This window comes from Pelophylax lessonae (assembly GCF_965119305.1).
Source record: "Pelophylax lessonae genome assembly, chromosome: 5".
NCBI classification, from domain to species: Eukaryota; Metazoa; Chordata; class Amphibia; order Anura; family Ranidae; genus Pelophylax; species Pelophylax lessonae.
In genome coordinates, this window is record NC_138772.1 from 543,174,391 (window position 1) to 543,193,239 (window position 18,849).

At 41.3% G+C, this 18,849-nt stretch overlaps 1 protein-coding gene across 1 annotated transcript in view; it reads right to left on the bottom strand.

Moving 5' to 3' along the window:
- Nucleotides 1-18,849, bottom strand: part of LOC309556168 (uncharacterized protein) — a 216,924-nt gene that overhangs the window by 144,279 nt on the left and 53,796 nt on the right. Inside the window, exons 4-7 of the mRNA XM_082258529.1 lie at nt 10,347-10,460; nt 10,036-10,140; nt 6,186-6,284; nt 2,949-3,050 (exon numbers count right to left, since the gene is read on the bottom strand). Coding sequence (XP_082114655.1) covers nt 2,949-3,050; nt 6,186-6,284; nt 10,036-10,140; nt 10,347-10,460 — 420 coding nt within the window. The remainder of the gene's footprint in view (nt 1-2,948; nt 3,051-6,185; nt 6,285-10,035; nt 10,141-10,346; nt 10,461-18,849) is intronic.

Sequence of the window (18,849 nt, forward strand, 5' to 3'; positions counted from 1 at the left end):
CACTGGATGGCCTTGTCCCGGCACTGGGTGCAGTTACCAGTTTTTGTATAAAGGTTGTATATTCTTACTGCAAAGTGTGCCATTTTAAAAAAATGAATCACTCAGTTACTTGGACTCTGATCACATCAGCCTAAATGTGCCTGTGATAAGGGGCACATTAGATTGCAAGATCTCTAATCCTGGGCATTAGGGGTTGATATAGGTGCTTTTATGTATTCTGCAGATTCCTACAGCATGCTATAGCAGTATGATAAATGTATAATATGATAAAGGGGACAAGATTCCAGAAATTGAAGGATAAGAGTAACATTTCCAACTGAATAAAGTGGCGTTTGGACTAAAATCTAGGTCTGTCTATAACATTCTGACTTCCACCCACCAACTAAAAATGCAGCCTTATACCTGTAGAAAATAGAAGCTGGCACCATGGATAAATATCTTTATTATATTATTACAAATTGTTTTTCTCTTTCAATATCTCTTTTATTGTAATTTTTCCAAAAAAAAAAAAAAAAATAATAATAATACACATACACAAAAGAAACAAAACAGCAAAATATCAACATAAAATGTTGCAATAAAATTATTGATCATAACATTTTACCTCAAAAAAATAAAAAAGGGGGGGGGGGGAGAGGGAGAAGAGGAAAGGAGGAAAGGACAGGGAGAGAAATAGGAAAGGGGAACCTTCCATCCAACTCAGTTTAACCGTCACACAATGGGGTTTCCATGTATATATATATATATATGCTCATTATTTTTGATCTATCGTCACTAGACGTCGATCTTATAATAGAGAGACCTTTTCCCCATAGCCCAAATTGTTTTTGAGTGCATTTAGTGGGCCCTGAAAGCAGTGCACCTGTAAGTTAGAAAAGAAATAAGCATACAAATCATGCCGCTTACATTTTAGGGTGTGAATTTGAATATGACCACTAGGTGGAGACATGTGCACATATTAGGTGTGTGCTGATAGAACCAGATGGTATGGTGTGCTGGGCTAAAAAGTCCTCCAGCAATCAGTGTTAACCATAATAAAACTTTTCTAGAGCAAAACATGTCTTCAGGTATTTAAAGCAAAAGGAATATAAATTATGTAAGAATGAGCTATCTATTACTGCGGGGGCTCAGAGAAGAAAAGCCCCCCCCCCCCCATCATCATAAATATAGCTATAGTGGAAGGGTTAGTGTCAGGGTTACGTGAAGGGTTAGTGTTAGGGTTATGGGAAGGGTTAGTGTTAGGGTTATGTGAAGGGTTAGTGTTAGGGTTATGTGAAGGGTTAGTGTTAGGATTACAGGGAAGGTTGGTGTTGGGAATAAAGGGTGGGATAGTGTTAAGGTAACAAACAAGGGTTAGTGTTGGGTTTAAAGGGAGGATTATTGTTAGGATTACAGGGAGGATTGGTGTTGGGAATGAAGGGAGGATTAGTGTTAGGTTTTCAGGGAGGGTTTGAGTTAGGGTTACAGAGAGGTTGTTAGGATTAAAGTAAGGTGACCAGATTTTTTAAATGAAATCCAGGGACCTTTTTTTTTATTGGCAAATGGCACAGGACTGCATAATACACAGAGCGCTGGGCACAGGACTGCATAATACATAGAGCGCTGGGCACAGGACTGCATAATACACATTGTGTGCTGGGCACAGGACTACATAATGCACAGAGCGCTGGGCACAGGACTACATAATACACAGAGCACTGGGTACAGGACTGCATAATACACAGAGCGCTGGGTACAGGACTGCATAATACACAGAGCGCTGGGCACAGGACTGCATAATACACAGAGCGCTGGGCACAGGACTGCATAATACACAGAGCGCTGGGCACAGGACTGCATAATACACAGAGTGCTGGGCACAGGACTGCATAATACACAGAGTGCTGGGCACAGGGCTACATAATACACAGAGTGCTGGGCACAGGACTACATAATACACAGAGTGCTGGGCATATGACTGCATAATACACAGAGAGCTGGGTACAGGACTGCATAATACACAGAGAGCTGGGTACAGGACTGCATAATACACAGAGTACTGGGCACAGGACTGCATAATACACAGAGCGCTGGGTACAGGACTGCATAATACACAGAGAGCTGGGTACAGGACTGCATAATACACAGAGTACTGGGCACAGGACTACATAATACACAGATTGCTGGATACAGGACTACAAAATACACAGAGCGCTGGGCACAGGACTGCATAATACACAGAGCACTGGGCACAGGACTACAAAATACACAGAGCGCTGGGCACAGGACTGCATAATACACAGAGCACTGGGCACAGGACTACATAATACACAGAGCGCTGGGCACAGGACTGCATAATACACAGAGCACTGGGCACAGGACTGAATCCGGGAACCAAACTGGGGACTGTCCCTGGAAACCGGGGACGTCTGGTCACCCTAGATTAAAGGGAGGATTAATGTTAGGGTTACAGGGAGGGTTAGTGATAGTATCACAGGGAGGGTTGTTGTTGGTATTAAAGAGAGGATTAGTATTAAGATTACGGGGAGCAGGGGGGGGGGGTGGTGTTAGGGTTGCAGGGTAGGATGGTGTTAGGTTTAAAGGGAGGGTAAATGTTAGGATTACAGGGAGGAATAGTGTTAAGGGACATACACACGGGCTGAATATCGGGCGGCACCAGCCAGTTCAATGGAAACTGACTGGCTGTTTTTTGTCCCTGTGTGTACGACAGCCGGTCCAACAGAAGCCGGCTGAAGGCATCTGAGGGCGCTGATTGGTGTGTTCTGGCAGAGGGGCAGTACTCCTGTCAGAACACAATAGCTCAGTGGGGAAGTTCACTGTACTAACATCAGATTGTTAGTACAGTGGCTCCCCCCGAGCTCTTCGCTTTTTTTTTTCTTCAGCCCGCTCGGTTTCACGAAAAAAAAAAAAAAAAATAGTGTGTACCAGGATTTAGGGGTTAAGATTACCTTGTCGGTGATGTTGGGATTAGCTTTACACTGATGTAAAAACTTCACCATGGCTTCATCTCCTTCCCAGGCTGCGATGTGCAGTGGGGTCTGTCCTTCATCCTACAGAACGAATCATACAACACATAACTTACGGATTTCTGTAATACCCCAATGGCTTCAATATATATATATATATATATACTGTGCCTTGCAAAAGTATTCGGCCCCCTTGAACTTTTCAACCTTTTGCCACATTTCAGGCTTCAAACATAAAGATATAAAACTGTAATTTTTTGTGAAGAATCAACAACAAGTGGGACACAATCATGAAGTGGAACGAAATTTATTGGATATTTCAAACTTTGTTAACAAATAAAAACTGAAAAATTGGGCGTGCAAAATTATTCAGCCCCTTTACTTTCAGTGCAGAAAACTCTCTCCAGAAGTTCAGTGAGGATCTCTGAATGATCCAATGTTGACCTAAATGACTAATGATGATAAATAGAATCCACCTGTGTGTAATCAAGTCTCCGTATAAATGCACCTGCACTGTGATAGTCTCAGAGGTCCGTTTAAAGCGCAGAGAGCATCATGAAGAACAAGGAACACACCAGGCAGGTCCGAGATACTGTTGTGGAGAAGTTTAAAGCCGGATTTGGATACAAAAAGATTTCCCAAGCTTTAAACATCCCAAGGAGCACTGTGCAAGCGAGAATATTGAAATGGAAGGAGTATCAGACCACTGCAAATCTACAAAGACCTGGCCGTCACTTTCAGCTCATACAAGGAGAAGACTGATCAGAGATGCAGCCAAGAGGCCCATGATCACTCTGGATGAACTGCAGAGATCTACAGCTGAGGTGGGAGACTCTGTCCATAGGACAACAATCAGTCGTATACTGCACAAATCTGGCCTTTATGGAAGAGTGGCAAGAAGAAAGCCATTTCTTAAAGATATCCATAAAAAGTGTCGTTTAAAGTTTGCCACAAGCCACCTGGGAGACACCAAACATGTGGAAGAAGGTGCTCTGGTCAGATGAAACCAAAATCAAACTTTTTGGCAACAATGCAAAACGTTATGTTTGGTGTAAAAGCAACACAGCTCATCACCCTGAACACACCATCCCCACTGTCAAACATGGTGGTGGCAGCATCATGGTTTGGGCCTGCTTTTCTTCAGCAGGGACAGGGAAGATGGTTAAAATTGATGGGAAGATGGATGGAGCCAAATACAGGACCAATCTGGAAGAAAACCTGATGGAGTCTGCAAAAGACCTGAGACTGGGACGGAGATTTGTCTTCCAACAAGAAAATGATCCAAAACATAAAGCAAAATCTACAATGGAATGGTTCACAAATAAACATATCCAGGTGTTAGAATGGCCAAGTCAAAGTCCAGACCTGAATCCAATTGAGAATCTGTGGAAAGAACTGAAAACTGCTGTTCACAAACGCTCTCCATCCAACCTCACTGAGCTCGAGCTGTTTTGCAAGGAGGAATGGGCAAAAATTTCAGTCTCTCGATGTGCAAAACTGATAGAGACATACCGCAAGCGACTTACAGCTTTAATCGCAGCAAAAGGTGGCGCTACAAAGTATTAACTTAAGGGGGCTGAATAATTTTGCACGCCCAATTTTTCAGTTTTTTATTTGTTAGAAAAGTTTGAAATATCCAATAAATTTCCTTCCACTTCATGATTGTGTCCCACTTGTTGTTGATTCTTCACAAAAAAATACAGTTTTATATCTTTATGTTTGAAGCCTGAAATGTGGCAAAAGGTCGCAAAGTTAAAGGGGGCCGAATACTTTCGCAAGACACTGTATATGAGATCTATTAGGATCAACCCAAAACTGAGATTTCTCTGGCTTATTCTAGGGAGCGACATCACCTGACACCTTCTATATCTCAGGTTATTGCTGAGATCCCTTTGCTGAGGTCTGGGTCTGTACACCTGCTGTGCCCATTAGGAGGGGTTTCTAAAATGTACCAGGTCTTCATACTGCATGGAACAAATATGAAGGGTTCCCACCAACCCTCCACTCAGTTCCAGGTCTGCACATCTGCTAATGCCCATTAACAGGGGTTTCCACCATCCCTATGATCATCTCCTGAGTCTGAACACCAGAGAGGGATTTCCACCAACCTTGCCCTGAGTTACAGGTCTGTACACCCGCTGTGCCCATTATGAGAGGTTCCTACCATCCCTTTACTGAGCTACTGGGTCTGTACATCTGCTGAGCCCATTATGAGAGGTTCCCACCATCCCTATGCGGAGTTCCTGGGTCTGTACACCTGCTGTGCCCATTGTGAGGGGTTCCCACCATCCCTATGCTGAGTTCCCGGGTCTGTACACCTACTGTGCCCATTATGAGGGGTTCTCACCATCCCTATGCAGAGTTCCTGGTCTGTACCCCTGCTTTGCCCATTATGAGGGGTTCCCTCCATCCCTATGCAGAGTTCCCGAGTCTGTACACCTGATGTGCCCATTGTGAGGAGTTCCCACCATCCCCGTGCTGAGTTCCTGGTCTGTACACCTCCTGTGCCCATTATGAGGGGTTCTCACCATCCCTATGCAGAGTTCCTGGTCTCTACACACGCTGTGCCCATTATGAGGGGTTCTCACCATCCCTTTACTGAGATACTGGGTCTGTACACCTGCTGTGCCCATTGTGGGGGGCTCCCACCATCCCTGTGCTGAGTTCTGAGCTTGCACACATGCTGTGGACATTATTAGGAATTCCCACCATGCCTGTTAGATATTTTATAGTTCTGTATTATGAAGCATGAAAGACGATGAGTTGGAACTCACAAATGTTGACTCTAACCATAGGTGTGCACAGCCTATTGCATTAGGGTGTGCACCCCAAAGCTCAAACACATAGACATGTGTATATACTGATGGTGTCAGTAGGTTAGAGATCGGTGTCTGTAGTTTTATTGTTTTTTTTTATTCTTTTTTACAATTTTATTTTTTTTTGTTAGCCTAGTTAGGGAGCTTTGGTGAAATATCAGGGGTCTAAACAGGGGGAATCTGCACCACAAGGGGTGATTAGGGTGTGCCCAGGCACACCTGGCACACCCTGTGCGCACACCTATGACTCTAACAGAGTCAGGCAAGAGAGATCTCACTTTTGGAGTATAAGATAATAAAATATCAGTTTTGGGTGGACTCAGGAGAAGTCCTGAGACACGTGCGGTTGTTCTCTCTCTAGTATGATTAGTAATGTACGGAGGGTGGTGATGCAGGTACTTACATTCTGTCCATCCACAGGAGCTCCACATTCCACCAGGAGTCTGGCCACCTCCACATCCCGCTTTCTACAACAGGCATGAAGTGCTGAGTCACCACATTTCTGTTATCGACAGGCAGTACAGTGACACGTTATACTCCAATCACATCACTGGGACTGTACACTGATCATCATCATCAATAAAGTGCTGCCCGCTGGGCAATATAAGAGCAACCCAGAGTATTTCAGGAGAGGAAAGTTACATAGAGGAAAGCGTAGAGACCTCCAGCAGAGCAGAGTAGTTCAGAAGAGGAGAGTTCGATAGAGCAGTGTTTCTCAACTCCGGTCCTCAGGGCCCACTAACAGGCCAGGTTTGCAAGATAACTGAAATACATCACAGGTGATATCATTTGCTGCTCAGTGATTGCAGTATTCTAGTCTTCTCTCCCCAAGGTAATACTTCTGGCCTGTTAGGGATCTTTTCCACTGCATGGATCCGAACGGCTCGGCTCGCTTTTGTGCTTTTCCACTGCTGGTACCGCATGGTACGGTGTAGGAACGGTTCGGTACGGTACGGCGGCGCTTTTCCACTGCATGGAACCGAACGGTACGGCTCTCAAAAACAGTACCTACTCGATTGTGGTTCCAAGAGGTACCATACCCGGTACCATATCCCACAATCCTTTGCATGCAGTCACTACTAGCCACTGATTGGTCAGAGAATCCCACCCACCCCATTGTTATCCCACCCACTTTACTTTAGTACTACTTTAGTGGAAAAGCAAACCGTACCGTACCGTACTGAACCGTTCCAACACCGTACCATGCGGTACCAGCAGTGGAAAAGCAAACCGGGCCAAGCAGGGCCGAGTAGAGCCGAGCCGTTACTTGCCGTGGAAAAGTGCCATTATGTGCCCTGAGGACCGGAGTTGAGGACCACTGAGATAGAGGATGGAGCAAAGCAGAGTCTTCGAGAGAGTTATCTACAGTTATAGATAAGTTACATTGAATTTTATGCTATTCATCACTAATATATGATACATTGTATGGCCAAAAGCATGATGGATTTCAGGTGTCTCTAGAGAAGGATAATTACTTCATCATTCAAAGACATTGTAGATAATTCTGTTCTTCCAACCTTGTAGTAACAGATTGGTGAAGGCCCCTTTTTTGTTTCAACATGACTGTCCCCTGTGTACAAATCCAGCTCCACAAAGACATGGGGATTGATTTACTAAAACTGAAGAGTGCAAAATCTGGTGCAGCTCTACACAGAAACCAATCAGCTTCCACGCTCTTTTGTGAACATCTAATTAAACAAGCTGAAGCTAGAAGCTAATTGGCCACCATGCACAGCTGCAACAGATTTTGCACTCTCCAGTTTTAGTAAATCAACCCCATGGTTTGTTGAGTTTTGTGTGAAAAAACTTGAGTGTCCTTCACAGAGCCCTGACCTCAACCCTACTGAACATGGGTTGAATTGGAATCCTGATGATGAGCCGGGTCTTCTCATCCAACATCAGTACCTGACCTCACAAATGGGCACAAATTCCCACAGATATTCTCCAAAATCTTGCAGAAAGTTTTCCCAGGAGTATGGAAGCTGGTAAAACCACAAACAGGGGACCAAATCTTTTTATTAATGGCCACTGGAGAGGGTGGGGGAGAGGGCCGACTCCATATTAAAGTATAACTAAAGGCAAAACTTTTTTTTTCATTTTGGATAGAGTGGAAAGGGATTAGGATGTGTGTCAGTTTGTATTGCTGCCTGAGCCCCCTGTTAAGGAGATTCACCCTCTCTATTTGTCCTGTTACCAAAACCATACTAATGACCATGGAGAGGGAGCCAACACTATAATAATGGCCATGGGAGAAAGAGGAGGGCAATGCCATTCTAATAGCCATGAAGGAATAGGTGGCCATGTTAACGGGCTATGGGGGAAGATGGTGCCAACTTCATATTAATAGCCATAGAGAAAAAAAAAGGGGCCAACTCCATAATAATAGCCACGGAGGAAGAGGGGCCAATTCCATATCAATGGCAATGGAAGGGGCCAACTTAAGATTAATGGCCATGAGGGAAGAAGGGGCCAACTCTATATTAATGGCCATGCTGGAAAGAGGAGGGCAATGCTATTCTAATAGCCATGATTAAGGGTTGTGGGGGAAGGCGGGGCCAACTTCATTTTAACTTCATTTTAACAGCCATTGGCCATGGAGAAGGAGGGGGGCAACTCCATTTTATTGCCCATGGGGGAAGAGGGGGCCAACTTCATATTAACACCCATAAGGGAAGAAGGGGCCAATTTCATATTAATAGCCATAGGGGAAAAGGGCCAACTCTGTACTAATGGCCATGGAGGAAGAGGGGGGCAATTCAATTTTAATGGCCATGGAAGGGGCCAACTCCATATTAATGACCTTGGAGGAAGAGGCAACAACTTCATATTAATGACCATGGGGGAAGAAGGGGGCAAACTCAATATTAATGGCCATGGTTTTGGAATAGGATGTCCAACAAGCTCATATAGGTGTAATGGTTAGGTGTCCAAAAATGTTTGACAATGTAACATAGAATTGTAGTTTGGTTTTATATATACAGTATATACCAATCAGGACTTATCTATACACAGTATATCATCAGTCTTCTTACTTTGCTTTTTGCTTTCAGCTGCGCATCAGTGTGGCCAACTCCATATTAACAGCAATGGAGGAAGAAGGGGTAAACCTCAAATTAATAGCCATGGAGGAAGAGGGGGCCAACTCTATATCAATGGCAATGGAAGGGGTCAACTTAATTTTAATGGCCATGGGGGAAGAAGGAGCCAACACAATATTAATGGCCATGGGGGTAAAGAGGAGGGCAATGCTATTCCAAAAGCCATGAAGAAATAGGTGGGCAACTCCATGTTAACGGGCTATGGGGGAAGATGGTGCCAACTTCATATTAATAGCCATAGAGAAAAAAAAAGGGGCCAACTCCATAATAATAGCCACGGAGGAAGAGGGGCCAATTCCATATCAATGGCAATGGAAGGGGCCAACTTAAGATTAATGGCCATGAGGGAAGAAGGGGCCAACTCTATATTAATGGCCATGCTGGAAAGAGGAGGGCAATGCTATTCTAATAGCCATGATTAAGGGTTGTGGAGGAAGGCGGGGCCAACTTCATTTTAACTTCATTTTAACAGCCATTGGGGGACAACTTTATATTAATAGCCATAGGGAAAAAAGGGGCCAACTCCATATTAATCGCCACAGAGGAAGAGGGGGCCAGGTCCATATCAATGGCCATGGAGGGGGCCAACTTAATATTATTGGCCTTGGGGTGAAAAAGGGGCCAACTCCATATTAATGACCATGGGGGAAGAAGGGGCCAACTCCATATTTATGGCTATGGGGGAAAAAAAAGGAGCCAACTCCATATTATTGGCCATGGAGAAGGAGGGGGGCAACTCCATTTTATTGCTCATGGGGGAAGAGGGGGCCAACTTCATATTAACACCCATAAGGGAAGAAGGGGCCAATTTCATATTAATAGCCATAGGGGAAAAGGGCCAACTCTGTACTAATGGCCATGGAGGAAGAGGGGGGCAATTCAATTTTAATGGCCATGGAAGGGGCCAACTCCATATTAATGACCTTGGAGGAAGAGGCAACAACTTCATATTAATGACCATGGGGGAAGAAGGGGGCAAACTCAATATTAATGGCCATGGTTTTGGAATAGGATGTCCAACAAGCTCATATAGGTGTAATGGTTAGGTGTCCAAAAATGTTTGACAATGTAACATAGAATTGTAGTTTGGTTTTATATATACAGTATATACCAATCAGGACTTATCTATACACAGTGTATCATCAGTCTTCTTACTTTGCTTTTTGCTTTCAGCTGCGCATCAGTGTGAGATGTAAGTAACTCTTTGCAGATCCCCAAGTTTCCGACCTCCACCGCCACCAGTAGAGGAATACAGCCATCCTATGGAGAAAGGTATAGTAACCATTCTGTACAATATTCTATCTATCTATCTATCTATCTATCTATCTATCTATCTATCTATCTATCTATCTATCTATCTATCTATCTATCTATCTATCTATCTATCTATCTATCTATCTATCTATCTATCTATCTATCTATCTATCTATCTATCTATCTATCTATCTCTAGGTGTTAATAGTTACCTTGTCCTGGACAAGCCTGGCCTCTTTGTGTGATGCTCGCAGTAAAGTCTGGATGACCCCAATGGCCCCGTTGGGTCGCTGAGCGGTGTAATGAAGAGGTAACTGATCCTTTGGCTGTGGAGATAATGATATTGGTCAGGTAGGGGTGCATTCACACCTCCGAATAGATGCAAGAACCTTAGCGAGGGTCCCCATGAATACACGCGGGAGGCAGCCCCATTGAAAGCAATGGGAAGCTGTCAGATCCCACAGCTAATTGCGACCACTCGCTAGTAATCTCTTATGCAGCAATCACATGTGAGGGATTGGCCCCTGATGTAAGCATTCTGTGTCCAGGGCCAATCACTCGCATGAAATTGCTGCATAAGTGATTACTGTATATGTGATTGGCCGCAATAATAATTTAAATAATGAAAAAACGAAAAAGCTCCCCATCCCCCTTTACTTACGGTATCAGGACAATATCCCCCCAGACATTATCCCCCCAGGACAACATCCCCCCGGATAATATCCCCCCGGGACAACATCCCCCCGGACATTATCCCCCCGGGACAACATCCCCCCGGACATTATCCCCCCGGGACAACATCCCCCCGGACATTATCCCCCCGGACAATATCCCCCCGGACATTATCCCCCCGGACATTATCCCCCCAGGACAACATCCCCCCGGACATTATCCCCCCGGGACAACATCCCCCGGGACAACATCCCCCCGGACATTATCCCCCCGGACATTATCCCCCCGGACATTATCCCCCCGGACATTATCCCCCCGGACAATATCCCCCCCCGGAAAACATCTCCCTGGACATAATCCCCCTGGGACAACATCCCCCCGGATAATATCCCCCCGGGGGATATTGTCCTAGAATCTTACTTACATGAAAATGCACATGTAGGTTCCAGTGTGCATACAGAGCCTTGAAAAAGTATACACACCCCTTGAAATTTTCCACATGTTGTCATGTTACAACCAAAAACGCAAATTTATTTTTTTGGGATTTTATGTAATAGACCGATACAAAATGGCACATCATTGTGAAGTAGAAGGAAAATGATAAATGGTTTTCAACATTTTTTATGAATAAATGTCTGAAAAGTGTGACGTGCATTTGAATTCACCCCCCTTTACTCTAATACCCCTAACTAAAATCTGGTGGAACCAATTGCCTTTAGAAGTCACTTAATTTCAGTCCACCTGTGTGTAGTTTAATCTCAGTATAAATACAGCTGTTCTGTGAAGCCCTCAGAGGTTTGTTAGAGAACCTTAGTGAACAAACAGCGTTATGAAGGCCACAGAACACACCAGACAGGTCAGGGATATAGTTGTGGAAAATGTTAATGCATGGTTAGGTTATAAAGAAGTTTCCCAAGCTTTGAACATCTCACAGAGCGCTGTTCAATCCATCATCCGAATGAAGGCCCATGGTAACTCTGGAGGAGCTGCAGAGATCCACAGCTCAGGTGGGAGAATCTGTCCACAGGACAACTATTAGTCGGCGCTCCACAAATCTGTCCTTTATGGAAGAGTGACAAGAAGAAAGCCATTGGTGAAAAGAAAGCCATAAGAAGTTCTGTTTGCAGTTTGTGAGAAGCCATGTGGGGGACACAGCAAACATGTGGAAGAAGGAGCTCTGCTCAGATGAGACCAAAATTTAACTTTTTGGCCTAAAAGCAAAACGCTATGTGTGGGGGGAAAACTAACATTGCACATCACCCTGGACACACCATCCCCACTGTGAAACATGGTGGTGGCAGCATCATATTGTGGGAGTTATTTTCTTCAGCAGGGACAGGGAATCTGGTCAGAGTTGATGAGAAGATGGATGGAGCCAAAATACAGGGCAATCTTAGAAGAAAACCTGTTAGAGTCTGCAAAAGACTTGAGACTGGGGCGGAGGTTCACCTTCCAGCAGGACAACGACCCGAAACATACAGCCAGAGCTACAATGGAATAGTTAAGATCAAAGCATATTCATGTGTTAGAAAGTCCAGACCTAAATCCAGTTGAGAATCTGTGGCAAGACTTGAAAATTGCTGTTCACAGACGCTCTCCATCCAATCTGACAGAGCTTGAGAAGAATGGGGAAAAATGTCCCTCTCTAGATGTGCAAAGCTGGTAGAGACATCCCCAAAAAGACTTGCAGCTGTAATTGCAGGGAAAGGCATTTCTACAAAGTTTTGACTATATATTTATTAGTAAAGAATTTTGAAAAACATTTATCATTTTTCCTTCCACTTCACAATTCTGTGCCGCTTTGTGTTGGTCTATCACATAAAATCCCAATAAAATACACTAATTTTTTTGGTTGTAACATAACAAAATGTGGAACATTTCAAGGGGTATGAATACTTTTTCAAGGCACTGTATGTATTGCTCCACAGATGAAATATCGGCCTGAACATCTGAGCAATAATTCTAGGTCCATCATTCACGATTAACTCTAAAATGATAACCTGTATAGGATTTTAAATCATCACTTTTAGGTATTATAGTTTGTCGCCATTTCACAGATATTTGCAATTTTAAGTCCTCACATGTTTTGTATCTATTTACTCAATGCAACCTCAGCTTTTATATTTTTACTAACAATTGGGTCTTTTATTGTGTTTGCGTGCACTGAAATTCATTTTTGTGCATTTTTTCCTGAGAATTTGTGTTTGATAAAGACCTACGCAAACACCATGCAATGTAAAAATTCCAACAGCCATCATTTTATTCCCCAGGCCCTCTGCTTTCAGAATATTTATAATTTTTGGGGGTTCCAAGTAAGTTTTTAAACTGTAAATTCTGATTTTAACCTTTTGCCCTTCAGAAGATTTACCCTCCTTCATGATCGGGCCATTTTATGCTTTTTGGCACTGCGTTATTTTAACTGACAATTACGCCGTCATGCAACATTGTACACAAATGAAATATATATTATTTTCTTCCCACAAATAGAGTTTTCTTTTGGTGGTATTTGATTACTTCTGGGTTATTTTTTGCGCAATAAACAAAAAAAGGTCAACAATAAAAAAAAAAAACAAAAAAAAAAAACAATATTTTTCAGCGAAACATGTTGGGCAAGGATCTAGGTGTTAGCCCAAGTGGTTCACCTAGCACATTATATATATATATGAGAGGTTCTAATTTCTGTAATTTTTTGTCATTGGCCTGTTTTTTCTTTTAACCCTCCTCTTATGTTAGGGTCAGAACCGACCCGTTTTCAGGTTTTGAATGTCTATAAGTATCACATAAATTTGTTTATTGTATCAAGATTTTTTTACTTTGTCAGGAACCTCTATTTAAACAATGTAATAGAAAAAGAATCCTTTTCACTAAATTATAAAATACTGTGGTGAAAATTAAGACGTTCATGGTGTTAGGGTCAATTCTGACCCAGTTATAATATAGGATTTTAGGACACTAATAAGTTCCAAAACTGAAATCATAAACACTCTCTCTGCTTAGTAACACTGACAGCCAATCCCCTCTCAACCCTGTGAGCTGTAGTTAGGGAGGGGCCTATCTCTTTTCCTGCCTGTCTGCTTCTCTAAATAAAGTGAAGAAACATAGGACAAATACATTTCAGAGTTGCTGACTTTATTTTACCATTTTTTACATTTGAAAATGAGAGGTATGCTATCAAAAGAAAGGTCTAGGGGTCACACCAAAAATATTAAAACCAATCTTTTCAAGGATAAAGATGCCTAACAAGGTAACCAAGAGGTAAGAAACAAATTTGATGATAAATAATTATTCAGAGGGTATTTTATGGCTGATTTAAAACACGGGTCAAAACTGACCCTAACATCATGGATAGTAACAGAATTCTAACATAAGAGGAGGGTTAAAATGTGTATGTCTTATATTTGTGAATTTATTTATTTATTTATTTTTTTTCCAAACAAAATTTATTTTTATATGTTAACATTAAATCAATAAATTTTGTATGAATTTTATAAAATATGTGGTGGTATATATTATAAGTACGATACCAATAAAGTCCCCATACAGCCCACAGTAACCAACCCCCTTGGGGTATTTGGTGTTACAATACTCCTCAAATATTTTTAACTTTTTGCTATAAAACATTTTTTATTTTTTTTTAAATCTAAATTCTTCATTAATTTAGGCCAATTTGTATTCTACTACATATTTTTGGTTAAAAATAAAAAATCCCAATAAGAGTATATTGATTGGTTTATGGAAATGTTATAATGTCTACAAACTATGCAGGGGTGTCCAACTCAATTTCATGGCAGGCCACATCAGCATTATGGTCGCCCTCAAAGGGCCATTTGTATCTGTAAGGCCGTCCATACACAGTTCGAATCTTGGCCAGTTCAGACGAGATTCAAACCGTTATCGAGCTTTCTTTTGGTGGTATTTGATTACTTCTGGGTTATTTTTTGCCCAATAAACAAAAAAAGGGCAACAATGAAAAAAATTTTTTAAAAATAAACAATATTTTTTAGCGAAACATGTTGGGCAAGGATCTAGGTGTTAGCCCAAGTGGTTCACCTAGCACGTTATATATATATATATATATATATGAGAGGTTCTAATTTCTGTCATTTCTTGTCATTGGCCATTTTTTCTTTTAAAATGTGTATGTCCTATGTTTGTGAATTTATTTTTATGTGTAAACATTAAATCAATAAATTTTGTATGAATTTTATAAAATATGTGGTGGTATATATTATAAGTACGATACCAATAAAGTCCCCATACAGCCCATAGTAACCAACCCCCTTGGGGTATTTGGTGTTAAAATACTCCTCAAATATTTTTTATTTTTGCTATAAAACATATCCGAAATTTAAAAAAAAAAAAAAAAATCAAAATTCTTCATTAATTTAGGCCAATTTGTATTCTACTACATATTTTTGGTTAAAAATAAAAAATCCCAATAAGAGTATATTGATTGGTTTATGGAAATGTTATAATGTCTACAAACTATGCAGGGGTGTCCAACTCAATTTCATGACAGGCCACATCAGCATTATGGTCGCCCTCAAAGGGCCGTTTGTATCTGTAAGGCCGTCCATACACGGTTTGAATCTTGGCCAGTTCAGACGAGATTCAAACCGTTATCAAGCTTTCTTTTGGTGGTATTTGATTACTTCTGGGTTATTTTTTGCGCAATAAACAAAAAAAGGCCAACAATGAAATAAAATTTTTAAAAATAAACAATATTTTTTAGCGAAACATGTTGGGCAAGGATCTAGGTGTTAGCCCAAGTGGTTCACCTAGCACGTTATTTATATATATATATATATATATATATATATATATATATATATATATATATGAGAGTATATATATATATATATATATATATATGAGAGGTTCTAATTTCTGTCATTTCTTGTCATTGGCCATTTTTTCTTTTAAAATGTGTATGTCCTATGTTTGTGAATTTATTTTTATATGTAAACATTAAATCAATAAATTTTGTATGAATTTTATAAAATATGTGGTGGTATATATTATGAGTACGATACCAATAAAGTCCCCATACAGCCCATAGTAACCAACCCCCTTGGGGTATTTGGTGTTACAATACTCCTCAAATATTTTTTACTTTTTTCTATAAAACATATCCGAAATTTAAAAAAAAAAAAAAAAAAAAAAAAAAATTCTTCATTAATTTAGGCCAATTTGTATTCTACTACATATTTTTGGTTAAAAAAAAAAATCCCAATAAGAGTATATTGATTGGTTTGTGGAAATGTTATAATGTCTACAAACTATGGCAGGGGTGTCCAACTCAATTTCATGGCGGGCCACATCAGCATTATGGTCGCCCTCAAAGGGCCGTTTGTATCTGTGAGGTCGTCCATACACGGTTCGAATCTTGGCTAGTTCAGACGAGATTCAAACCATTATCAAGCTTTCTTTTGGTGGTATTTGATTACTTCTGGGTTATTTTTTGCGCAATAAACAAAAAAAGGCCAACAATAACATTTTTTTTTTAAAAAATAAACAATATTTTTTAGCGAAACAAGTTGGGCAAGGATCTAGGTGTTAGCCCAAGTGGTTCACCTAGCACGTTATATATATGAGAGGTTCTAATTTCTGTCATTTCTTGTCATTGGCCATTTTTGCTTTTAAAATGTGTATGTCTTATGTTTGTGAATTTATTTTTATATGTTAACATTAAATCAATAAATTTTGTATGAATTTTATAAAATATGTGGTGGTATATATTATGAGTACGATACCAATAAAGTCCCCATACAGCCCACAGTAACCAACCCCCTTGGGGTATTTGGTGTTACAATACTCCTCAAATATTTTTTACTTTTTGCTATAAAACATATCCGAATTTTTTTTTTTAAAAAAAAATCAAAATTCTTCATTATTTTTGGTAAAAAAAAATCCCAATAAGAATATATTGATTGGTTTATGGAAATGTTATAATGTCTACAAACTATAGCAGGGGTGTCCAACTCAATTTCATGGCAGACCACATCAGCATTATGGTCGCCCTCAAAGGGCCGTTTGTATCTGTAAGGCCGTCCATACACGGTTCGAATCTTGGCCAGTTCAGACGAGATTCAAACCGTTATCGTGCAGGCTGGATGTACCTAGTTGATTGATTGATTAACCACTTTACCACCGGAGGATTTTCCTGCTTTACATCCAGGCCACTTTTTGCAACTTGGCACTGTGCGACTTTAACTGACAATTGCGCGGTCATGCAACGCCGTACCCAAACGAAATTTAGGTGCTTTTTTCCCACACACAGAGCTTTCTTTTGGTGGTATTTGATCACCTCTGCGCTTTTCATTTTTTGCGATATTAATAAAAAAAGAGCGCCAATTTTGAAAAAATAACAATATTTTTCTGCTTTGACAGTCAAAAAATATCCAATATATTAAATTTTTGTCATATATTTAGGCCAAAATGTATTTAGCTATATGTGTTTGATAAAAAAATTCTCAATGAGCGTATTTTTAACCGATTTAAGACAGGAAGGTTTTACCCCATTCCTGACCAGGCCATATTTTGCGATTCGGCACTGCGTTATTTTAATGGACAATTGCGCGGTCGTGCAATGCTGTACCCAAGTTACATTTATGTTCTTTTTTCCCCCACAAAGAGAGCTTTCTTTTGGTGGTATTTGATCACCTGTGCGATTTTTACTTTTTGCGCTATAAACAAAAAAAGAGCGACAATTTTGGAAAAATAACAATATTTTCACATTTTTTTATATAAAATTCCCCAAAAAAAATGTAAAAATCAAAATTTCTTAACATTTTAGGCCAATTTGTTTTCTGCTACATATGTTTGGTAATAAAAAAATTGCAATAAGCGTATTTTGATTGGTTTGTGCAAAAGTTATCACAGCTACTAACTACGGGAAATTTATGTAATTTTTATTGTTTTTTTTTTAACTAGTAATGGTGGCGATCTGCGATTTTTTTGCAGGACTGCGACATTGCGGCGGACAGATCGGACCCCTGACTGGCATTTTTGACACTTTTGGGGGACCAGTGACATTACTACAGTAATCAGTGCTAAAAATATGCACTGTTACTGTAATAATGACACTGGCAGGGAAGGGGTTAACTTTATTGGGGCTCAAGGGGTCAAGGGGTTAAATGTATGCCTGGTGCTTACTGACGTGTGTGGGGGGAGGGGATTGTGTGACACAGACACAGATCGCAGGTTCAGCTATGCTGAATCCTGTAATCTGTCCCTGCCTGTCACATAGGAGATCCGCCCGCTTTGTTTACACAAGTGGGCGGATCTCCTCACTCGATCCCCGATGATCGGGGAAGAGCGGCGGTGATCACCGCCTCTCCTCCCCTGGCCCGACTCCCGCTGTGTCTGAATACAGCGGGAGCGAGCCTCCGGCGGCGCGCACGCGCCGCCCACAAGGGGAGGAGTCCAGCGACGTAGGTCTACGTCGCTGGACGATAACGAGCCACTTTGCCGCAGTACGCTCCATGTGAGCGGTCGGCAAGTGGTTAACTTGGGTACAACCAGTCTGCCGGATTCTCTTACGATAATCACTATCTTCTCCCAGCGGGGGAAGCTTCCCCTGCCCCACCCAACCCTGCCCCCCCCCTGCCGGGAGAAGACAGTTGCTGATTCTCTGTGTTGATGGGGGAATCATGCAAATTTCTTTCCTGCAACCCATGGTTTGTCCAATGGTAAAGTGACACTAAAGGACCGTTATTTTTCAATATCAATGCTTACATATCCACTACTTAGTGGCCCTGTAATCCATTCGTTTCTTGCTGTGTTTTGGTGTCTCCTGGTAATGGCCTCTTGAACCTCTTTTCCCCCTCATTTCTGTATGCTCAATGCGCACTTTAAATCCCATAGTCCATTGTCCATCACAAACGGGAGCAAGTGAGGGGGTGGCTACCTTCCTACATACAGTGGGACCATGGAGAATAAATGTAGTCACCCTCTAATAGGGAGTCAGTTTACAGCAGCAAAAAAAAAAAAGGAATTTAGAGATTTGGGGGAGGCTGAGAGCAATAGAAGGGGATTTTTGAT